This window comes from Octopus sinensis, linkage group LG2 (assembly GCF_006345805.1).
Source record: "Octopus sinensis linkage group LG2, ASM634580v1, whole genome shotgun sequence".
NCBI lineage: Eukaryota > Metazoa > Mollusca > Cephalopoda > Octopoda > Octopodidae > Octopus > Octopus sinensis.
The window spans coordinates 34542153-34568684 of record NC_042998.1 but is presented as its reverse complement, the minus strand read 5'-3'; the positions used below and the strand labels follow the sequence as shown (position 1 = coordinate 34568684).

Sequence of the window (26532 nt, the reverse complement as noted above, 5' to 3'; positions counted from 1 at the left end):
GGCGTGCTAACATTTCTGCCAGCTTGCTGCTTTTAATATTTTTTTCTACTCTAGGCACAAGGCCTGAAATTTTGGAGGAGGGGGCCAGTCAATTAGATTGACCCCAGTACGTAACTGGTACTTAATTTGTCAACCCTGAAAGGATGAAAGGCAAAGTCGACCTCAGCAGAATTTGAACTCAGAACATAAAGACGGATGAAATGCTGCTAAACATTTCACCTGGCGTGGTGCTAACATTTTGCCAACTCGCCGCCTTTTTAAGAATCATTTCTACACTGGGCACAAGGCCCAAAATTTTGGGGGAGGGGGACAGTTAATTAGATCAACCCCAGTATGTAACTGGTACTTAATTTATTGATCATGAAAGGATGAAAGGCAAAGTCGACCTCAGCGGAATTTGAACTCAGAAAGTAAAGACAGACAAAATACCCGCTAAGCATTTCACCTGGCGTGCCAACGTTTTTGCCGGCTTGCTGACTTGCCCTTCTTTAATATCATAAATATTAACGATATAAAACAACCCATAGTTTCTGTTTTTCTGCCGTGTTTCTCTGTGAATGACCTAAATCAAGGCCACACAGCAGAGTTGAGGAACTGGTTTTGTTCTCAGATTGTTTCTATCTCTCATTTTAATAACAATCTTCTCCTGCTTAGCCTTTTCTATTATTACAGACAGCTAAGTGTATTACATTCAAGAAATACAAAGACTAGTCAGGACCAGAAGAAAATACACAAAGAAATAAAAGAAAGTAAGTAAAGTACCAGCCGGAAACTGAACTGTAAAACATAAAAGGATGGTTAAGAACTCATTATTTTGAGCGACAGGCATTGGTAGTGACTCGGTCTATATTTACATTAAAGTTTTCTAGCTAAAAGGAAAACAAAAAGCCCAAACTCATGAGGGATATTTCTCACAAAATTACCTATTTCGGCATCCAACCAATGTACAAATATATGGAAAATTACCACCTGTATCATCTCTTATGAAAGGTAGAAGAGTCCAGTTTGCTGGACATTCTTGTAGAGCTGAAAACGAGGTAATTTCTACTTTTCTCCTCTGGAAGCCATCTGCTCGCGATACCAGAGGGCGCACACTCTCCTACCTTGATGTAATCTCCAGGGATACAGGCATCCAGCAACAGGACCTCAGTAATGCTATGATGGACCTTGAAGTCTGGCGTAACATAGCAAACACCATTGTCTCGACCACGGTCAAACAATGATGAATGATGACACTTGAATGGTGCATGATTAATAGATAGATTTAAAATACTTTTGATGTCAATTTGTTTAAAAGGTGAGTATGAAGTATGCTATAAGTGAAAACCCACAAAAACACAAACCACAAATTTTTAAGACAGAACAAAATAGAAATGTTGTTTATACAGAGAAGAACCGACTCTAAATATGATAAAAACATGTATTTTTATAACAAAACTGCAAGTTTCAAGTCATAAAATGCTATTCTAATTTCAGAGTGTAGGCAGCAGTAAATTAAATTTTACTGTTGTGTTTAGTGTTTAGTAAATAATAATAAATACTATTATGGGAATGGTATCACAATATTCCTACCAATCTGTAACACTAGTCTTCAACTACAAAATCCTCCATTTGCTACAAATGATTATAAAAAAAACCATTAGCAAGCTCTTCTATGTAGATGATAGATTTCAATAAATAATGTTTTACAATACTAAATGCTTTTCTATATTTAAGAGATGAGGAATTATGTACATTATTTATGTTATTTACATTTGCTGGATATTTGTCCTCATCTTGTTTGCAGCTTTGGTAGGTCATACAAAGGTGAAACATGCTGCCCCTCAAAATAAGGGTAGAGGAACATCGCAAAGCTGTGACACGAGGAGGTATTGGTAAATCAGGTATAGCTGATCATGTATGGAAAAATGGAGACCACCTCCCCCTGTGGGATGAAGTTAAAATAATAGACAGAGAACACCAATGGAAAATACGAGAACTAAAAGAAGCAGCATATATGTTAGGACACAACAACTTCCTAAGCAGACCGAGTGCAGATATGAATAACATATGGGAACCGGTATTAAGGAAGGATAGGAGAATATTAGATTTATAAGCCCTAAAATTCATTCCATAATTGCCCACGGGCATATGGTGTAGTGGTTAAGAGTGCGGGCTACTAACACCAAGATTCTGAGTTTGATTCCAGGCAGTGACCTTAATAATAATAATAACATTGAAAAATACCTTAGGAATGAGAACTCAGGCTTAGGTTATATCAGCCGAAAAGTTGTGTTAACAACAAACAAGATGTAAATAATATAAATACAAATGTAAATAATATAAATAACATAATAAATGGTTTGTTATTTTAAACTGCCTTGTTTCTTTTCTCTTGTACAATGTTATGAGCCAGTAATGGATATATTTTATGAGATGTCTTGCAACCATTAATATGTCATTGAAACAACATTGTGGAATTCTGCCTAACCCTGACCCTAACCCCCATGAAAAGAATGGAAGTGATTGAATTCTATTGACAAGAATGAAAGGAAATACAAAGAATATTTTAAAATATGTACTTTTAAAGAATATTGTTAAAAAATGAAGCAAATTGCAGTCAAATAAAGATTTAGTAATCCAAATGGATTGGAGTTTATGAATTAGAACATCTTACCTCTAACGTCAGCTTGCCATCTGGGCAATCTTTCATAAATCCTTTATACCTGAAGAAGAAGAAAAAAAACAGTTATAATCATTTATTTATATATGTTGCAAAAAAAAGAAAAAAAACTTCTGAATTAATTGCATAAATCTGCAATTAACAGTCTAAAAATATACGGTACTGGTGCCACATAAGAAGCACTGATGATGGTTCCATGTATAATGCATCTAATACACTCTGGTTGGCATTAGGAAGGGCATCCAGCCATAGTAACCAAGCGAAAACAGACCACAGAGCCTGGCATGGCTCCTGGTCTTGCCAGCTCCTGTCAAAATGTCCAACCCACGCCAGCATGGAAAACAGACATTGATGATGATGATGATGATTATAGAAATATCCACTTAAGTAAATTCTATGAAGAGCAGTCACAGAAGAATACTGTTTCCAATAAACCTCTGTTGTAAGTTTTCCAATAAAAATATTATAAAAATGAAAATAAAAAAAACACTTTTAATATTTTTAAACATGAGGGGTGTATATATTATACATAAATTGTAGACATTGTGTGTTTTACTGGAAATAATGTTTTATGTTTAAATTAAATGTATACTAATTATTTTAAACGAATTAATATTGGTTGGGTGGAGAATGCGATGCAACAATCTGAACTATTTGACAAATCAATGTAAGCTTGAACAAAATAAAGGCAATTAGATCAGATATATATAGACTGCTTTATTGTGATTTGTTATAGATTATAGCCATAGCAATATCTTGTCTAAGCGATGTCAACATTGCAATAAAGGGAAGCAAAATATAATATTGACAATGAATAATTCGAAACTAAAATTTATGAAATCAATAAATATTGAGTATAAATAAATATTAATCATTTGGATTTCAATTAATTCAACTAGATTGATGCTTAACTCAGTAGTTTTGGAAAAATATTTTTAAAAAAATGTTTAACATCTAAGTGTAGGCGTATCTGTGTGATAAGATGCTTGCTTTCCAACCACATGGTTCCTGGTTCAATCATGGTGTGTGGCACTTTGGGCAAGTGTCTTCTAAAATCTCTCCACAGTAAGTATTTTATTGCAAAATAATTATTTATAAGATGGTTATAAGACTACAAAAGAATATATTAGACTTTAGAATACTTTAAAAAAACTATATAAGGTGTTGAAAATGTTGTCCTTCATTTTTAATACATAAAATTTAATTTCTTTTTTACTGCCGTGTGAGCACTTTCTAGGCACTTCCTTCACTGTAGAGAGACTTTTTGAACACCCTGTATTACAACTGTCCAAAGCCTTGTGAGTGGATTTGGTAAGCAGAAACTGAAAAAGCCAGTCATATATATTTATATATGTATATATATATAAATGGATGAATGAATTATCCTTTGTTTACTGTTAACATGGAAAATTCAATAAACAGTTACCAGGGTAGCAAAATTCACGCAAGTAACACGGATGAAGTGACCTATTCAAAGGTAGAAACTCCGGGTTAATGTACAGTAATTTGTGTAGTATAAGTAAATAAATGGAGTTGAACGCAGATGCTATTCAAATTCTTTTACTTTCGACATATGTTTCAAAGACAACATTGGTTTTATTCCAAAGGAATAAACAGTATAAAATGCAATCTTCTCATCAGGAAAGAATGAGAACCTATCTCTAATTTACTTATATATATATATATACATATACACACACACGTGTGTGTGTATGCCTGTGCTCGTCTCCCATCACTACTTGAAAACTGGTGTTGGTGTGTTTGCTTCCCTGTAACCAAGCAATTCAACATAAAAAAAGGGTCAATAAGAACAAGTACAAGGTTTAAAAAAAAAATAGATACTGGGGTTGGTCACTTTGCTAAAATTCATTGAGGTGGTGCCCCAGCATGGCCACAGCCTAATGACTGAAACAAGCAAAAGATCTAAATCACTGACTCAAGAGTTGTATATTTAGAATATAAACTTTGGGACAAGCAAAAACAAAAACACAAACAATTGCATTTCTACAGACAAAAGGGGAAGATGGAGAATAATTTGAAATTTATACACTCCATGGATACAGTTCAGAGATAAACGAAACTATCAAAAGAGGATATCTTATTGTTTCTCTTCGTTATATACACTCATTTTAATCAAATCATGAACTATTAAAACTCCGGCCGTCAGTAAAATTATAAAACAGTCAAGCCGAGAGTAATTAAAGAAACTCAAGAAAGCAATAAACCCAAAGGTATTTTTAGAAATAATCTGAATGAGAGATGAAGAAGAATTTATAAAGAAACTTTTGAAATAATAAAAGGTCACAGAAAGAGTAAATAAATGTGCCCTTTGCACTAAAGTCACAACGGAGTTTTGATTAATGACAAGATAATCATAAAGTCTTGTTCTAGAATTATTAGAAATAACAATAATAACAATAATAAACAATGCAACATTAATAAAAGGATAGTAATTAATATGGTTCTAAATGGCATTTTAAAGGAAATGCAAGAATCAATTACCCATTCCACAGATTTTCACCAATACAATAGCTCAGAGTGTGACAAGAATGCAGACAATTGACCATATTGGAAATGTCTCGTTTGTTGAATTTTCATTTCATTTTCATTTGTTCTATTTTTATATGTCAATGGAGGTTTGAAAGTACATTATTTACAATTGATGGATATTTGTCCTCATCTTGTTGGTTGTTAACACAACGTTTCGGCTGATATACCCTCCAGCCTTCATTGGGTGTCTTGGGGAAATTTTGAACCTGGGTTCTCATTCCTAAGGTATTTTTCAATGTTATTATTATTATTATCATCATTATTATCATTACTCAGGTCACTGCCTGGAATCAAGCTTGGAATCTTAACCACTATACCATATGCCTGTAGTGGTTAAGAGCGCAGGCTACAAACCCCAAGATTCCGAGTTCGATTCCAAGCAGTAACCTGAATAATAATAATAATAGTATCGAAAAATACCTTAGGAATGAGAACCCAGGTTCGAAATTTCCCCAAGACCGCTGATGAAAGCTGGAGGGTATATCAGCTGAGACATTGTGTTAAAAATAAACAAGATGAGAACAAATATCGTCAAATGCAAATAATGTAAATAATTCCTCATCTCTAAACTGTAAGTTTGAAAGGTCTAGAAATTAAAACATTTGCCAAAGGGGGAAAAAAAAGCATAGGTGCAGGCATGGCTATATAGTACACGGTTCTAGGTTCAGTCCCACTGTGTGGTACCTTGGGCAAGTGTCTTTTGCTATAGCCTTAGGCCAACCAAAGCCTTGTGAGTGAATTTGGTAGACGGAAACTGAAAGAAGCTTGTTGTGTATGTATGTGTGAATGTGTGTATGTCTGTGTCTGCTGTTGTCCCCAACCACCGCTTGATAACAAGTGTTGTGTTTATGACCCTGTAAGTTAGTGGTCCAGTAAAAGAGACCACTAGAATAAGTTCCAGGCTTATTCTATAGTTTACTGGGGTGGTGGGTCAATTTCATGGCCGTAGTCTAATGACTGAAATAAGTTAAACAGAAAAGACAGACATTCCATGGTTCCTTTTTACAAACCAACTCCACCGATTCTGTCTTCACTGAATAAAAATTGGTATTGGAATAAAAGTTGCCCCCTCCTTCTGCATTGGTTACAATGACAAGGGTCCCAGTTGATCCGAACAATGGAACAACCTGCCCATGAAATTAACATGCAAGTGGCTGAGTATTCCACAGGCATGCATACCCCTAACATAGTTCTCAGGGAGATTCGGCAAGATACAGGATGTGACAAGGCTGGCCCCTTTCAATTGCAGCTACAACTCATTTTTGTCAGCTGCGTCCACTTAGGGGTAAAAATACTGCACAACTGGACATGTGATTATGAACCCAAACCTTATTATAACCAGTGTTCAGCTACTAAGTAAGATACATTGCTTTAATTTAATCTCAGTCTGCCTGGACGACAAAAGGTTCCCCACTAAAAGTCACGTTAGAAAGTTATAAAAATAGAAGATTTATTTTTAAGCCTAAAAGGCCATTTCTTCTCTTATTGAATACATAAACTTCTAACCCTATTCTAAATCTGATCCAACAATTAATTCATTGTTTCCCTTTCATACCATTCTGATCAATCAATTTTTGTTTTCTTTGATCTTCATTCTTCTCAGTTAAGCCAATATCATTAAAAAAAAAAAATATATATATATATATATATATATATATATATATATATATATATATATATTTATAGATATATTGAAAGAAGGCCAGAGAATGATGTTAGGAAAGTGAGCATTATCCTCAGACAGCCCAAAGACTTTACCAAAATACTCGCAACAGAGTGGACTGTGCGAAAGGTTCCTAAGAGGAAGATGGCGACATTAACCCTTTCACTACCAACCTGGTAGAAACTAAATTCTTTGTTAAAGTAATTGAAAGAAACACAGCATCTCAACAGAAATGTGGTAAAGAAAGGGTTAAAATATATAATAGAGAAACAATTCCTAACCCTTTTGATACCAACATGACTGAAACCACCTCTGGCTCTATAGTGCAAATGTCTTGCTTTCATAAGTTTTGGAATAAAATTTTTCACCAAACCTTAGTCACAATTTATGTTCCTAACACTAGCTGAATGATAACTAAGTTATTTTACTAAATTCTTTGTTATATTTAAAGTACTTGAAAGAAACACAGAGCATCTCAACAGAAATGTGGTAACAAAAGGGTTAAAATATATAATAGAGACACAATTCTTAACCCGGCTGAAACCACCTCTAGCTTTGTAGAACAAACGTCTTGTTTTCAAAAATTCTGAATTAAAATCTTCCGCCAAACCTTAGTCACAATTTGTGTTCCTAACACTAACTGAATGATAACTAAGTTATTTTACTAAATTCTTTGTTATATTTAAAATTAGTTGAAAGAAACACAAAGCATCTCAAAATAAATACAGTAACGAAAGGGTTAAGGAGTGCACTGGGTGTTAACACTGGCATTAACACTGGTGCTTTGTTTGTGGCACCAAGTAAATTGCAAGACAAAAAGCCCTCAGCTGGGAGATGGAAAAGTACTGAAGGAGGTGCCTTTGTGCAGGTTGAGGGATTAACACTTTAGCATTTAACCCTTTTGGTACCAACCTGACTGAAACCACCTCTGGCTCTGTAGTACAGATGTTTTGTTTTCAAAAGTTCTGAATTAAAATCTTCCACCAAACCGTAGTCACAATTTATGTTCCTAACACTAACTGAATGATAACTAAGTTATTTTACTAAATTCTTTGTTATATTTAAAATTAACTGAAAGAAACACAGAGCATCTCAACAGAAATATGGTAACAAAAGAGTTAAGAAGAAAAATAATCAGCAGAAGACATGAGAGAAAGAGACATCAGTGCGGTCACTTTATATGCTAGAAATAATAGCCAAAATTTCCTTCAATGCACATCCTTCCAACTGGTTCTAATATACATCTGCCCAAATGTGGTAACAAAAGGGTTAAACTGAGCAAGGGATCCCAAAGAATAGGAACAATTCTTATGATGGTCCTCTGCATCATCTGTTTACCAAATTTCATTCGCACAGCTTGGTTGATGTGAAGCATTGATAAAAAGTACCTTCTCAAGATGTCACACAGTAGGATTGAACCCACACCCTTGGAGTTGCAGACTGAAAATTTTAACCACACAGTCACACCTATGCTCTATGCTGCTGCTGCTGATTTATCTAATGACATTTTCTTGTCTATAAAAATGGTCGTTGTTCCTAATTAAAGGAAATTTTTATAAAACTTGAATAACACAAGTCAACATTTCTTGGGATGGTTGGGTGTAGACAAATCACAGATCTTGGCTATATTTCTGCCATAGTTATTTAAACATGGTGCTTTTGGCCAGAATATTTCAATTTGCCAAAATGTTCAGAAAACATCAGATTTTCAGGAGATATTACCAGAGTAAGATTGACATCTCTTCAGGGACAAATTTTATTTCATTCTGGAGGAAGAGATTGTTTTCATTGATGTTTGAAAACTCATTAAGACCACTGAAATGAATGCACTTAACTTTATGAAAAGTTGCAAGCCAATGGCTGCAGGAGAAACACATGCAATGATGGAATTCAAGAAGATCAATATTCTGAGAAAGGAGAAAAACAGAGAAGGACGAGCAACAACTAATGCATTTTTGGAAAGCTATAATTAGGTAACAAGAGGAAGAATTTGGTTGTTTAGAGACTTCTAGAAGTAAACATGATTGAAGGGGTGGGAAGTAGTCACTAATTCAGGGTGAAAAAATGAAAAGACTTAACGATAAATTAATGAGCTGAAAGTGTCTAAATGAAGCAGACACAAGGCCACTCAACTCTGAGGGACAAGGGTTACAGCTGAGGCAGGAAGCAGCGTGTCAGTGGTGCGAGAGACTTCATACCAGTCAGTTGGATGGCCTTACTTTAGGTGTGGACCATCAACACCACCACCATCATTTAACAACTGTGTTCCATACTGGCATGAGTTGGACAGTTTGACAGGAGCTGGCAAGGCCAGGAGCCGGCAAGGCCACGAGTTGGCAAGGCCAGGAGCCGGCAAGGCCAGGAGCTGGCAAGGCTAGGAGCTAGCAAGGCCAGGAGCTGGCAAGGCCAGGAGTAGCAAGACCAGAGGCTAGCAAGGCCAGGAGCTAGCAAGGCCAGGAGCTGCACAAGGCTCCGATGAAACTGGATGATGATGATAATGATGATGATCATTTAAAAATTAACAATCTGCATGCTCATTAAACTCTTTGAAGAAATGGTGAAATATCCCTCACTTCAAACACAGGTGCAAGTAATAGTAATTGTAAGTATAAATTAGCTATTACACATTTCACTAATCATTCACTGAAATTTGTTATTCAGTTAAGCTAATCAATGTTCACAGGTGAAATCAATTAGAATGTGATGTCAAGATTTCGAAGATGTTGAATGGTGGAAGCTCATAAAAGTAGTTGTATGGTGGATGAACGCTGATCTTGGGATGCTGAACTCCGCAAAGGAGATGGCAAAGGAACACAACAAATGGTGGGATGCTGTACTGGAATAGACATACCCAACCCGTCTTAGCATGGGAAAGTGGATGGGAAAACGATAATGGCAAGGACACACATGCATGTACACACACGTGTGTGCACATATACACACACACACAAACACAGGTACACAAAACAACCTCGTGAAATATAAGAATTTTAATTGCTCATCATTTCAAGTATACAATAGGTGCAGGTGTGGCTGTTTGGTAAGAAATTTGCTTCTCAACCGCATGGTTCTGGGTTCGGTCCCACTGTGTGGCACCTTGAGCAAGTGTCTTTTACTTGGCCAGACCAAAGCTTTGTGAGTCGATTTGGTAGACGAAAGCTGAAAGAAGCCCGTTGTATATGTGTGTGTGTGTCTGCATTTATCCCCACCACCGCTTGACAACTGTGCTACGTTCTGAGTTCAAATTCCGCCGAGGTCGACTTTGCCTTTCATCCTTTCGGGGTCGATTAAATAAGTACCAGTTACTCACTGGGGTCGATATAATCGACTTAATCCGTTTGTCTGTCCTTGTTTGTCCTCTCTGTGTTTAGCCCCTTGTGGGTAGTAAAGAAATAGGTATTGGTGTGTTTACATCCCCATAACTTAGCAGTTCAACAAAAGAAACTGACAGAATAAGAACCAAAAATACAATAAGTAGTGAGGTCGATTCATTCAGTTAAAAATTCTTCAAGGCGGTGCCCCAGCATGGCCGCAGCCTAATGCCAGGAACAAGTGTAAGATAATAGAAAGACAAACAGACACAATCCAAAAACACAGTAAGGCATCTTACTACTTGCAGTGCAACTCATACAGACACAAAACATTGATAACCAGACAACGAGGAGATCTCTACATGGTTGCACAACCTACTAGAAATAGCAGCCAATACAAATCTGTTGTCGGATATGATTTATATATGCTTGCTTGCATTGTATTATATTTGATTGTGGATTCTTTAATTTTTACATTATTTACATTTGACGGATATTTGTCCTCATCTTGTTTGTTGTTAACACAACGTCTCGGCTGATATACTCTCCAGCCTTCATCAGGTGTCTTGGGGAAATTTTCTAACCTGGGTTCTCATTCCTAAGGTAATTTTCGATGTTATTATTATTATTATTATTGTTGTTATTATTATTAAGGTCACTGCCTGGAATCGAACGCGGAATCTTGGGGTTAGTAATCCGCACTCTTAATCACTATGCCATATGCTCGTGGGTATATCTAAATAATAATAATAATAATAATAATAACATTGAAATATACCTTAGGAATGAGAACCCAGGTTCGAAATTTCCCCAAGACACCTGATTAAAGCTGGAGGCTATACCAGCTGAAACGTTGCGTTAACAACAAACAAGATGAGAAATTTAAATGTTGAAGTGAATCTAACGGTTTTTGTGTGTTTCTTAAATGGCTTATAAACACTTTCCACGCTGCAATTGTTTTCGTTCCAGCACACGATCTCAGATCAGGTCACTTGCTATGCAAGTACATCTCCGTAATAAGATGTAATAACAAATATCCATCAAATGTAAATAATGAACGTAATTCCTCATCTCTTAAATATAGAACTGTATTCTTTAATTTTTGTTGTAATATCATCCAATACAAATCTGTCACATTTTTCCATTATGCAAGTCAGAAGTCAGTCTTCATTTCTAGTTCTTGTCTCTTGTTTCCATTCTGTCAAAGAGTTCTGCCACTTTTATGTTCAAAGTGGCTAGATTTAGTCTCTCACAACCTATCCTATAATGTCATTCTAAAAAAACAATTTCCATCATTGAAATCTCAGAGCTCGAAAATAATGCGTGATTATTTCAAAACCGAATAAACAAGAGAAACCTGAATGCTAAAAGGTTAAACAGGACATTTTAGATTCTAAGGAACAAGCAACGAAAGGAGAGAAATATACGAGAAGAAAACCAATGCTGTAAAAGACAGAGAGAAGGAAAGATGGTGCTATATATTCACAAATTTCCTTTCTTGAATGTTCTTTTGTTTAATGATACTTTTTAACTTTTCCATGCTGTTATGGATTGGTCACACAATCATAATCTTAGGTGTTTTAAAAACAAAAGCTCTCGATTCTTATCAAATCATTGAATGCAAAACTCAAAAACCTATCAAGCAGTGATCTTAGCACATTCACCAGTTAAAAAAGAGAGGTTCAGTATACCTCACTATATATATATATATATATATACTCTTTTACTCTTTTACTTGTTTCAGTCATTTGACTGTGGCCATGCTGGAGCACCGCCTTTAGTCGAGCAAATCGACCCCGGGACTTATTCTTTGTAAGCCCAGTACTTATTCTACCGGTCTCTTTTGCCAAACTGCGAAGTGACAGGGACGTAAACACACCAGCATCGGTTGTCAAGCAATGCTAGGGGGACAAACACAGACACACAAACACACACACACATACATACATATATATATATATATATACATATATATGACAGGCTTCTTTCAGTTTCCGCCTACCAAATCCACTCACAAGGCATTGGTCGGCCCGGGGCTATAGCAGAAGACACTTGCCCAAGATGCCACACTGTGGGACTGAACCCGGAACATGTGGTTGGTTAGCAAGCTACTTACCACACAGCCACTCCTGCGCCTATATATATATATATATATATATATATATATTGCCAGGCCCATGGATTGGCTCCCATGCCGGTGACATGAGAAAAGCACCATTCAAGTGTGATCGTTGCCAGCATCACCTTACTGGCACATGTACTGGTGGCACGTGGAAAACAACATTCAAGCTTTCCAGCATGGTCGTTGCCAGAACTGCCTGACTGGCTCTCATGCCGGTGACATATAAAGGCACCTACTAACTCTCGGAGTGGTTGGCGTTAGGAAGGGCATCCAGCTGTAGAAACTCTGCCAGATCAAATCGAACCTGGTGCAGCCTCTGGCTCACCAGTTCTCAGTGAAACCATCCAACTCATGCCAGCATGGAAAGCGGACATTAAACGATGATGATGATGATTATGATATATATGTCAAACTCGGAAATGGATGCGTAGCATTCGATCATAGAATATAAAAATCCCTTCAAAGGGATGTCAAACATCCAAGTCCACTTGTACAATCAAAGTAAAGAATATATATGTACAATATTTTTTTTGCTCTTGTTTTGAATGGTTGGCAGTCTGGTAATTTTCCTTCTATCATTATTTGATTGTTTGTTCCTGCCTGCGCTATAAAAGGTATTTTCATATTTTTAGTTGGTTGTAATTATTCATACCTGATGAAGAATCTAATTTTTATTTCAAGAAAAGTTTTTCGTTTTTGCCTTTGGAATTAATTAAATTCCAATACAATTTGTAGAATTTATATTGGATTTGTACCAAAGATCGTCTACACCTATATAATTTTTTTCCTTTCTTTATACATTATATATATACCCTATACACCCTATGTATGTATATATATATATATACACACACACATACACACATATGTATGTATATGTACATATGTGTATATATGTATATATATATATCTGAATTTGTATGTATATACATATATATATGTGTGTGTATATGTATTTCTTTGTCTTCACATCATAAGACAAGTGTAAAGAAATGTCATTGAAATATAAGTAGTATTGTTTGTTTGCAATCTGCAGAGAAAACATGTCAGGCCATTGTGCTGTTCATGTTCAAGGGCTGGAGGAAATATTACTTAGCTTGGACACGAATTGGAAACAGGGTGAACATCTGATTGTAGAAAATCTGCCTCACCAAATTTTGCCATGGCTATACAAGCATGGAAAGGTAGATGCTAAAATATAAGATGCTACATAAATGGCTTACTCTCTCTCTCTCTCTCTCTTTTTCTCTGTCAAATATGTTTCACACACATGTAATAGAAATACATGCACCATTTAATCCCCATAAATAAAATCCAATATTGCTGCTGGATACGCTGTAAGATGAAGTGTCCTGGTTTGAGGAATGCAATAAATATAACCACAACCACTTCCAAAGGCTATAAGCCTCAGCAAATGAGGAAACTACTTAGAGATGTTTGATCAGCTAGCAATGGCAGCCAACTTCCTTTCAAATCAAACAGCATCACCTTGAAAGGAAAAGAATAACACATTGGATACACTACTTATAAAAAGCATAAGGCAGAATAGTCAAGAGCAAAACGTCTCTGATTATAAAAACTTAGATTGGTTTTGGCCATGACTAACTCAATAGCACCACCTGGAAAAGTCTTTTAGTTAATTATTTCAGGACACCGTGGACCACTCTGGCTGAAACCAGTAAGAAAAGTAACATAAGAAAAATGAAGACAATCATATCTAACATTATTTACATTTGACGGATATTTGTCCTCGTTTTGTTTGTTGTTAACACGCTTCGGCTGATATATGCTCCAGCCTTCATCAGGTGTCTTGGGGGAAATTTTGAACCTGGATTCTCATTCCTAAGCTATTTTTCGATGTTGTTATTGTTATTATTATTATCATTATTATTATTATTATTCAGGTCACTGCCTGGATTCGAACTCGGAATCTTGGGGTTAGTAGCCCGCACTCTTAACCACTACAATGACACACATATACACAACCCCCCCACACACACACATGAAACTTCACATTTCCCATACATACATTGCAACACACAAACAAAACTATCATGGAAGGTGATTCTCAAACACCAGACTCTTTTCACAACCTCTAAGACATGTAGCAGTCACATTACACTATACATGTTCTCATTTGCACATGTATAGCTATGCACAGCCTGAGGCTAACCAGACAACATTGAAGACAGAGCAGAGCAGAAGTGAAAGTAAGCGACACAGCTTTCGAATGTGGCTGAAAGTTGAGTGATTGAACGAATGAATGAAAGATAAAAGAAATTTGCTTCAGATATGAACGTTGTCTAATTTCAGAAAATCTGATTATTTTCAAGGAACTAAAATCCCAGAGAAGCTAAATAATAATGGAGAATAACTCGACGTATCCACAGTTGCTGTCCATTTTCTTATCCAGAGAATAAAACTGATTGCTGTTTCTAAATTAGATCCAATACAACCCCTTAAAATGATGATGACAATGATGATGATCATCATCATCATCATCGTTTAACGTCTGTTTTCCATGCCATTTTCCACCGGCACAGGGGCCAGAGAGGACTGGCATCGACTATGATTGGATGATGCTTTTTACGTGCTGCCGGCACAGGAGCCAGTCAAGGTGGTGCTGGCATTGGCCACATTCGGGTGGTGCTTTTTATGTGCCACTAACACGAGGACCACAACTACAATTTCCATTTGATTTTGATTTTGATATTGCTGGTCTTGATGTACTTGACTCAATAGGTCTCCTCAAGTACAGATTGTGTCGCCCTACGATCCAAGGTACTTTTGAGTCGGCTGATTATGCAACACTGGTGTAGGTTACAGCTGTGAACTCACTTTATTCGTCAGGTCTTTGCAGTCACAGCATATCTCCAGAGGTCTCAGTCTTTCATCATTACCTATGTGAGGCCCAATGTTCGAAGGTCATGCTTCAACCACCTCATCCCATGTCTTCTTGGGTCTCCCTCTACCCCAGATTCCTTCCACTGTTTGGGAGTGGCACTTCTTAACACAGCTCTCCTCATCCATCCATAGTACATGACCATACCAATGCAAACGTCTCTCTTGCACTCCACATCCGATGCTTCTTATGTCCAACACTTCACAGAGGGCACTTACACTGTCGTGTGCGCACACTGACATTACACATCATCATCTTCATTTAACGTCCATTTTCTATGCTGGCATGAGTTGGACGGTTTGACCAGGGCTGGTAAGCGGTGGGTGGGGTGGGTTGGGAGCTGCACCAGACTCCAGTTGTCTGTTTTGGCATGGCTTTTCACAGCTGGATGCCCTTCCTAGCACCAACCACTTTACAGAGCGGACTGGGTGCTTTTTACATGGCACCATAATACATAATACATATTTTAGACTCGCAAACTTAGACCCATCATGATAATGTCTATTACATGTAGCTTCATTCTTCTGCATATGTTCAAATCCTACTCCGGCTGCCACTGCGTTCCATATCATCCAGGTCAATGCCAAGAGTACCAGTAACGCACTAAGTTCTCTTCTTTCCCTCCTCTACAAGAACTGGCCTTGAGCATAGTCAGAAGTAATCAACACAGTATTATTTCATAAACCTGTAGAAAAGAGATTTGTTAATACCAATACAGATATTAACCATTGTCTCTCATGTAATTACTAGATTGTCAACATTACTTCATTTTTTGATAAGATTTCCTTGACACGTAGAATTATAGAGTTCATACGGGAAAGCAGACTAAGAACGCTTTAAGCTGAAATCATTCCCTTGTATTAATAACAATACAATAATGGGCGAAAGAGAGAGAGAAACGCAGTAGAAAGTCAGGCATTAATGGAGATGCATATAAAAGATATTAAAAAAATAAACCTAACAACAAAAACGAGGATAAAAATGTGGAAAAACTCAAATAAATATTTTTCCTTTATATTAAATATGTTTTTCTTTATATTAAATGTCAAAACAAACATACAACAAGTGTAATTTTCAGTTTTTGTTTTCTGAGCCTATTGTTTTGACTGCTTTTATTTAAGTTTTAATCAATAGCTCTCAGTGACTCCGTGTTAATTGTATTTGTGGAGATATGACATATAGATTTGTCAAATGGAGTATGGCAATGGAATTACAGGGGAAGTTAGAAACATAAATGATTCAATAAGCCATTGACTAAGTTCATTGTACCTCTTTGAACTCTAACACCCAATGAAATTTATTGTTCTTGAATGAAGGCAACAATAAAAGAAAATAGTCAAACCAATGATATGCAGCTAATAATAATAATAATCCTTTCTACTGTAGGCATGTGCCTGAAATTGTCAAGAGGAGGTGAATCGGTTACATCAATCTCCAGTGTTCAACTGGTACATATTTTACAGACCCCGAAAGGATGAAAGGCAAAGTTGACCGCAGTGGAATTTGAACTCAGGATGTAAAGACACAAAATGTTGCTGAGCATTTTTCCCAGCATGCTAATGAGTCTGCCTAACTCACTGTCTTAATAATAACGATAATAATAATAATAATAATAATAATTGTGCACCTCAGCCACTCATCATTGAATGTCTGCTTTCCATGTCAGCATGGGTTGGACAGTTTGACTGAGAATTGGTAAGCCGGGGAGCTGCACCAGGTTCCAGTCTGATTTGGCATGGTTTCCATGGCTGGAAGCTCTTCTGAACACCAACCACTCCAAGACTGTAGTGTGTGCTTTTAATGTACCAGTTATGTGACACTGGTATCGACCATGACTACAAGCTCACCTGGCTTGACAGATCTTCTTAAGCATGGTGTTCTGCCAAAGGTCTCAGACCTTTGTCATTGCCTTCATGAAGCCCAAAATTCAAACGGCGCTTTTTGTCACCAGCCACAACAAAGATTTTACTTGGCTTGACAGGTCTTCTCACAGCATATCACCCAACGTTCGAAGGGTGCTTTTTACATGCCAGGTACACGACACTGGTATCAAACATGACTATATCTGATGCCAAATATCTTGTATATTTAATGATTGGATGATAAAGACTCGTTGAAAACCACAGGAGACATAAAAAGCTTCATTCTGTCATGAAGAAAAGCAAAAAATGTTCAAGTGAATTCATGCATAATACAGAATGCACCATCAAAGTTAATAAACCAAATATTGTGAAAGATCAAAACAATGAAGTCTATTTATTGATTGACATGAGCAAACTCTGTGACCATAATATCTCGGCAAAACAATTTGATAATCACAGAAAATATAAAGATTTGCTGATTGAAATCAAAAAGATGTAGCATCTCAAGACAGTTACAATACCAGTGATTGTAGGAACGCTTGGAATTATCAAAAAAAGGAACTGAAAATTATTTAAGAATGATCCCTGGTTTACCATCCATGCAGGAAGTGCAAAAGATTGTCTTAACTGGCAACTGGTCACATGTATTGAGAAGAGCATTGCTGCTGGAAATTTTTTTTCCCTTTTTCGCCCCTTTATTTTATTTGTTTATTTTTTTATTTTTTTATTTCTTTACTTTTTCTCACTGTTTTTCTTCCCCCTTTTTTTCAATCACATGACTTTGTAAATGAACAATCTGGTGTATTTATTTTGATGGCCTACCAATGTATACAGTGAGTTTCTTTGCTCTAGGTGTTGGGAAGACACTCGGCAAGAAATGGAAATAAAATTGAAAGGAAATAATAATAAAAATAATAATAATAATAATATATTATTATTATTATTACATATTTAAATGTGTATGCATATAGGTAAGAAAATGTCAAAAAATGGCATAATAACAAAAATTACACACTATAAGTGCTCAGACCAAACCAAGTGTTTAAAATCCAACATTGAATAAAAGAATAGAGGATCCATGGAAATATCTAAAGGCAATGTAAAGGTCAAGCTAAAGTAAGTACTGAAAAACGGGACAAGCAGTTGAAAAGTATCAAATCATTTATAACATATTTATGCACAAGAGAGTAAGAAACATAAATTTAGCAGAAAACCAAGAAAATCCAGACAAAGAAAAGGTCATTGTGTTCCCTCACCACCAGGTATAAATTCAGTAATGCCATTGATGAAATTTGAGAAGTCCTTCACATTCGTTCAACCTAAATTAGTAAGAAGCCTGGAAATCACTAGTGAAAATATCTCAAGTAAAGGATTGCAAAGTGCAGGTTGTTCTTTACAGCTGTTTCTGGAACGGGTGTACATTATAAACAGTTATGTGTGCAATGTGCCTACATATACATGAAGTAGATGTATTATGTAAGCAGGCTAACCCATCATCAAATGGGAAACAATTTAGTTAGTAAGACACTTTTAATATAAATAAAAAGAAATGTAAATAGAAGTGCTTGAATCCAGTAGAGAGAGATGTATTAATAAAATAGAAGTCCCACTGCGTGGCATCTTGGGCAAGTGTCTTCTACTATAGCCTCAGGCCAACCAAATCCTTGTGAGTGGATTTGGTAGAGGGAAACTGAAAGAAGCCTGTCGTATATATGTATATATATATATGTGTGTGTGTGTGTGTGTGTTTGTATGTCTGTGTTTTTCCCCCCAACATCGCTTGACAACCGATGCTGGTGTGTTTACGTCCCCGTAACTTAGCGGTTTGGCAAAGGGACCAAGAGAATAAGTACTAGGCTTACAAAGAATAAGTCCTGGAGGTCGATTTGCTCGACTAAAAGGCGGTGCTCCAGCATGGCCACAGTCAAATGACTGAAACAAGTAGAAGAGAAGAGAGAAGAGAAGTAGATAGTTTGCAACAAATAAAAGATAAAGAGATAGGGATATAAATAAGGGGTGAAAGTAGTAGAAGTATATGGAAAAGAACCAGAGGAGAAGAGTGAGAAGTGATGGAGAGAGTAAGGCTGATGGAAGATAGTAATAACCAAATATTGAAGAAATTGTGCTTTTTCTTTATTCGTTCTTTTAGTGGGGAATAGGGTCTGCCCTTTATAAACAAAATGAAGTTAAGAATGAATGCCATAAATTAAACAGTAATATTTGTTTCATTCAGTGTAAACGAATGTGGAAGTGTCGATTAGCAGGAGGCTTTCTGGAAACTTTAAAGCAATACGTCTCAAAGATGTTGGTAGAATAGTGCAAAATTCTACTTTGAATTAGAGATGCTGTTAAATCTATGTCTTAATGGAAAGATAAATGTTAACTGATCATGGGAGATTAAAATTTAGGACCATACTTAAGATATTTTGGGTAATATATATTTAAAAGCTTTCTAATTACGTTCAGTATTTTCATTAAAATCAATCAAAGAAGACCCACTAATTATAATAACAATGCTAACTTTCAAAGCCAATGTAGTTTATATGTTCTGGTGAGTTTGCTAATTGTGAATTCAGACATTTTCCCATGTTCTCCGATATTAACACCATTTCCAGTAAATGTCTGTGATGATTCATCTGATTAAAACTGATATAAGTCAGAGCTGATTTCAGATAATAAGGCACAAACATGGTTGTGTCGTAATAGATCTGTTTCCACAACCACACGGTTTCTGCGTGACACCTTGGGCAAGTGTCTTCTGCTATGGTCTTGGGCAAACCAATACCTTGTGAGTGGATTTGATTGGTGGAAACTGAAAGAAGCTTATTCTATGTATGTGTGTGTGTATATATATGTATATATACGTGTGTGTATGTGTGTACATATATATATATATATATTTACACACACACACATATATATATATGAAGGCACATGGCTCAGTGGTTAGAGTGTCAAGCTCACAATCATGAGGTAGTGAGTTCGATTCCTGGGCCGGGCTGTGTGTTGTTCTTGAGCAAGGCACTTTATTTCATATTGCTCCAGTTCACTTAGCTGTAGAAATGAGTTGTGATGTCACTCTGGTGCCAAACTGTATTGGCTCCTTTGCCTTTCCTTTGGATAACATCAGTGGTGTAGAGAGGGGAGGCTGGTATACATGGGTGACTGCTGGTCTTCCATAAAAACAACCTTGCCCGGACTTGTGCCTGGGAGGGTAACTTTCTAGGTGCAATCCCATGGTCAGTCATGATTCAAAGGGGTCTTTATCTTTTTACATATCTATATGTATAGATATATATATGTATATATATATATGTGTGTGTGTGTTACTAACTCTTACCTCAACATTGTGTAATTGTTGTGAGTGTCTTCACAACATGCAATTGCTGTCTATTTCCAATCTGCTGTGAAAACATGTCTGGTCATGGGGAAAAATATACCTCATTTGGAAACAAGTGATGGTTGATGACAGGAAGAGCATTCAGCCATAGAAAATCTGCCTCAACAAATTCTGTCCAACCCATGCAAGCATGGAAAAGTGGATATTAAATGACAAGAATGATGAAGGCATCTGTAGAGTTTATTCATCCACTGCAAATTTTTTCTATTGTTTCTTTACCCCCTTGCCAATGCTTACCAAGCAAACTTTATCGATCAAAGACATTTTAGCTATGACCATTCCAGTAATTCTTACAGCTAGACAACATTATCAAATATGACCATCTATTTTGATATGATGGAGATTTGATGGCTTTTTTTACTCTCAGGTCATGTGACAATAAACAGGATTCTTCGTTGGTTACCTGGTTGTTCCTTTTATGGAGACAGGTAAGTCAGTTGCATTTGCTTTACAGAAATAAATGAAATCAACTCGTTAAGCTTCAATTCGTTTGTTTCAAAGTAGATTATGATTTCTGAAACGTAAGTTCATTTTAAGCACAAGAAAAATAACTTATACACACTGAGAATAATATATATATGACAGCTTGAAGGCTGCCGAATGTTCATGCAGTAGCTGAGACCATTTGTAATTAAATTCTTAATAGAAGAAGAAGAAGGAGGAGGAGGAGAAGTAGTAGAGGACAAGAAGGAGGAGGAAAGAAGGAGGAGGGGAGAGAAGAAGTAGAGGAGGACAAGGAGGCGGAAAGAAGTAGTAGAGGAGGAAAGAAGGAGGAGGAGGAGGGGAGGAGGAGAAGTAGTAGAGGAGGACAAGAAGGAGGAAAGAAGGAGGAGGAGAAGTAGTAGAGGGGGAGGAGGAGGAGAAGGAGGAGGAAGGAAGAAGGGGGAGGAGGGGGAGGACAAGAAGAAGGAGGAGGAAGAAGAAGAAGAAGAAGAAGAAGACGACGACGACGACGACGACGATGACAATGATGATGACCACTGCCACCACCACTACCACCATTTAATGTCTGTTTTCAAAGCTGGTATGAATTCAACAGTTTAACAGGAGCTGGCCAGCTAGGGAACTGTCCAGATTCCAATTGTCTGTTGTGGTATACTTTCTACGGTTGGATGCCCTTCCTAACACCAACCACTTTACAGAGTGCGTTGGGTGCTGGAAATACTCAACAGCCTGAAGGGATTTTGGTAAAATAATCAGCTCTTTTATGATTAAACTAGTATTAGAATATAACATGACAAAATGTGGGTTTTTTCTTTTAATGAAAGATTTTAATTTCAACACGAACACTTTAAAACAATTTTGCATCATAAAACTGGAAATTCTCTCAGAAGAGTTGATGTGAAAAACATTAAAGAACGTTACTTGTGCTTCTGATGATACAGGAGTTGAACAAAGCAGTAAATAAAAGAAAATATGAATTGAATTTTTAATTCTTTCATTTGTAGCTTTCTGATTTAACAAAATCTCATAATAAATGCACATCTAATTACAAATGAAAAACAATTCTCGTGCAAATTATGTACTTTCTACCTTGTGTACAAAGCTAGTCACAATATTTACATAATCTAAATGACTTAGAATAATTAAACAATATTCTGTTATTAAAATATTTATTTCTCTTATGCTAACTTATGGCAATCACCAAAGAGCACTGAGATTGTTGCTTGAGAAACAATCAGTCTATATAACATTGAAGAGAATTGATTAAACAGGTTTGAAGCTATCTCACTATACATATCACAAATGCCCTAAAGAAAGGCATTGGCATTTCACCAACTCATTTATGGGTAAATTGTCACCATTTTATATCTTCAATTTCGCACATGTACATTGTTTACTTTTGATTTTGTCAACTACACAGTATAGTAGGGTCAGTTGGGCACAGTCTATGAGAAAAACAACACCATGATGCAATTCACACTGCCAGAAATTTGGAAATGACATGCTGTACTGCTTGGCATTCACACCAGAAGCTCTCTAATACGAACATTTCAGAGTGTTTGGGTGTCAATCTGAGGACAATGCAATCTGAGGACATGTACCGAGAGTAATAAAAATCAAACATCCAATCAACATCATGGTGTTTGAACTGATCACTAATGATGGCGAAGGCATGTCTCCATTCATTTTCCCACATGGCCTCAGACTCAATACGGAGGCTGCCCTGTGTGAAGAGGGTGGCTGCTGGAAGACCCTATGTCCGGTAACAGGACTCTGCACCATACCAGGAGATCCCAGTCATGGCTGTCAGAAAATTTCTGCGACCACATCATGCCTAACTCCCCAGACTGCAACTCCCTTAATTATTATGTGTGGGGCACAGTTGAGCGAGAGACCAACAAAACTCCTTCTAACACCAAAGATGAACTGAAGGCAAGGATAATGGCAGCATTCACCAACTTAAACAAGGAAATCATCCAGAAGAGTTGCTGGCGATTCCAAAGTCATATGGAGGCTGTGGTTGAAGCCAATTGCGTTTTTTTGAATAAATTTATCTTTAGTTATTTCAAGATATTTTTATGTAATTTTGGTAAATATATCTGTTAAAATGAGATGTCGGTGTTATTTTAATTTCTGTGTAATTTATTCACCAGTTCTGTATATTTCACAGCTCTCCAAGCATCTCATTACAATATACAGATCTTGGTCTGATGCTCAGGGTGTCGTTTCTCAAGATGCTATACAATTCTGAGAATGCAGATTTTGCCAGCATTATTTGTCTTTTGAGGCATCTTGCATCTTCAGTATTATTTATCCTTTTTATTTTTTACGATCTCCTTGTGAACTGTAGATATATCTCTCTTCAAAATAACATCCACTAATAGACACATACACACTTCTCGTGAAGATTGCTCAAATTTGATGAACTTATGAGGACTGAAGCTTTTGGCAAATAGATCTTGATAAAAAGAAAAATGTAAGAACTTTTAGTTTCCTGATTAAATAACCTATAATTAAATCATTATCAACAAGTTTTGACTGAAAAATATAAATATTAAATATATGGATAAACGGAAATGCTTTGAATATTATCTAGACAAAGAAGTTCTCAGGAGAAGTCTAAATTTCTGATATAAAGATTAAAGCTATTAAATTATAAGTTTTCTGTTATCCTTTTACAGACACAGTTTTGGAATCTGTCTATTATTATCCTTTTCTGGTTTCTTTTCGTATAATTTTCCTCTTCATCTTTTTTTTATAACTGCTATCAACACATCACAATTTATGGAATACATTTAATATATAATTTCTATATTATTTCTTTATCCCACTTATATGCTGTCAGTTTTATCTCCATAGTTCAATGGAAAACCATTCTGAATAATAATGGAAACAATTGGCAAATCTTTCGCAATCTTAATCTTAGTTTTCCTTCGCATTTCAGAGTCTTTAAGAAAGTTTCCTTTCTTTGGTACTAGCAAAACATTGGCTTCCTGCCACTTTCTTACAAACATCAATTACCTAGGAATTCAGATGAGAGATTTTCCGTTTCTGACAAGTTATCTGATCATCTTCAAACAAAACTAACAACTCACAGCTGTTTCCGAAAACTTGTCAACCTATTTTCTAATACTTTGGCATATTGAAATGTAACTAATGCTATTTAGAATTCTTTCTTTGTGTGTGTGAGTACATGTGTGTTTTTATGCATGATAAACAGATTATATTGTCAAATTCTTTGGACTGGTTAGAGTTTATTGTATCATTTATAAGATATAATAGCACCGGTAACCATACAACTTGTAGAAACATGCAACAGCCACGCCTTTTTAATACTTCTTTGATGTAAACAAAATTTTCTGAACAGACTATTTTTTGGGGGTTTTTTTCTTCTGGTGAATGATGTTTCAGTAAATGTAAGAGAAAACAATAATTTGCATTTTTAACAATTATTCCACACGCAAGGGTCACTTAACTTTATGGTACAGAGTGGTCAGCCAGGATTAGAGAGGTTCAGGGTTCGAGCCTATGTAGTGGCTTGCTGGCCACTTTTAAGCAGAGGTGTGGCTGTGTGGTAAGAAGCTTGCTCCCCAACCACATGGTTTCGGGTTCCGTTCCACAGCATGACACCTTCAGTAAGTGTCTTCCTCTATAGCCTCAGTCTGACCAAAACCTTGAGTGGATTTGGTACATGGAAACTGAATGAAGCCCTATCATATATTTGTGTGTGTGTTCCCCACCAATGCTTGACAACCGGTGTTGGTGTGTTTACATCCCTGTAAGTTAATGGTTTGGCAAAAGGGATTGATAGAATAAGTACCAAACTTTAAAAATCATCATCATCATCGTTTAACATCTGCTTTCCATGCTAGCATGGGTTGGACGATTTTGACTGAGGGCTGGCGAACCAGATGGCTGCACCAGGCTCCAATCTTGATCTGGCAGAGTGTCTACAGCTGGATGTCCTTCCTAACGCCAACAACTCCAAGAGTGTGGTGGGTGCTTTTTATGTGCCACTTGAATCTTTTTACACATGCCACCGGCACAGGTGCCTTTAAAAATATAATAATAAATAAGTACTGGTGTCAATTCCTTTGACTAAAAACTCTTCAAGGCAGCCCCAGCATGACCACAACCTAATGAGTGAAACAGAAGGTGCAAAGAGGTGCAGTTTCATTTCATCTGATCTAAGAAGAACAATATTATTACCGCCACTCGTTTTACATGGCCTGTAATTAAACTAATTTACTCCAAAGACAACTGTTTTACACTCACATGTAAATTGACCCAAGATGACGAAGACACATCCAGTTTAATTCTAAGGAAAATAAGATGACAATTTCTAAATCTTTACAAATAGGTCAGATTGTCAGCTGGCAAAGCAAGAAATAAATCCATTTAAGAAAATAGGATTACGGATATAATATTAAATTGCTTGGAAATGAAACATCAATCACAGTAATAATTTTGATAATGATGATTTAGAAAAACAAAAGAGAGAGAGCGAGAGAGAAGCAGGAAAAAAAAAAACGGATTAGGAATACTTTTTCTTCCTATAAATGACAGGGAATGAAGAAATTTAAAATTGGATATTTGACCACCAGACTGGTAAAGACACAAGAGTCTAGCTATGACATGACAAATTGGATTTTAATTAACTCTTCAGGAAAACCAATCAGAAAATTATTATTTTTTTTTTTTGGTCTTTGTCATTTGTTTTGTATTTTGTTATTGCTTAAAGAGAAGTTTTCATCTGTCAGCTTTCTCCCTTGCTTCTCCCTGCCCCGCCATGACTCTCCTTCCCTCAAGCCATGCCTTTACTGACATTTATTACACTCTTAGCATTACCATCACACCACTCATCACTCATGCTCTCCCCCCCCACCATTACCAGTTAACATTACCCTTCAATATGGCCAGCCACACTCGCTCCCCACTCCATGCCACTCATTTATTTATGTCCATTGACCATTTTTACAACTCTTACCACCTCATCTCTCTATTATCAACTCTCATCCATCTCTTACTGTCAACCATTTCTACAACAACCATTACCTACTTTCTCTCTCTCTCTCTTTCTCCTCTCTCTCTCTCTCCTACTAACCACTGCAATGTCTGCCTTTCTTTTTCTCTCATTATGATCAGCTATTATCCTTTCCCTACAATTACTATCTCACATCTATCACTCCCCTATAGATCATTCTTATTTCTTTTACTACCCACAACACAGAGGGGACAAACAAGGACAGACAAACGGATTAAGTTGATTATATCGACCCCAGCGCGTAACTGGTACTTATTTAATCAACCCCGAAAGGATGAAAGGCAAAGTTGACCTCGGCAGAATTTGAACTCAGAACGTAACAACAGGCAAAATACTGCTAAGCATTTCGCCCGGCGTTCTAACGATTTTGCCAGCTCGCCGCCGTATCCCCTATAGATCATTCTATCACATTTCCCACTCCTTCTAAACCATCAACACTAATCCCTCTCTTTCTGTCTTCATCACTTCATCACAGAATCAACCAGACTATCAGATGTTGTTATACATCGCTTGTCACAAGAAGAATTTCTATTTCAAATGAACCACCGCCGCCGCTGCCACCACCACCACCA

General features: G+C 36.6%; 1 protein-coding gene across 1 annotated transcript in view; it reads right to left on the bottom strand.

The window, feature by feature from the left end:
* Nucleotides 1-26532, bottom strand: part of LOC115228524 (neuronal calcium sensor 1) — a 380122-nt gene that overhangs the window by 102734 nt on the left and 250856 nt on the right. The window contains exon 3 of the mRNA XM_029799096.2: nucleotides 2657-2705. Within this exon, the coding sequence (XP_029654956.1) occupies nucleotides 2657-2705 (49 nt within the window). The remainder of the gene's footprint in view (nucleotides 1-2656; nucleotides 2706-26532) is intronic.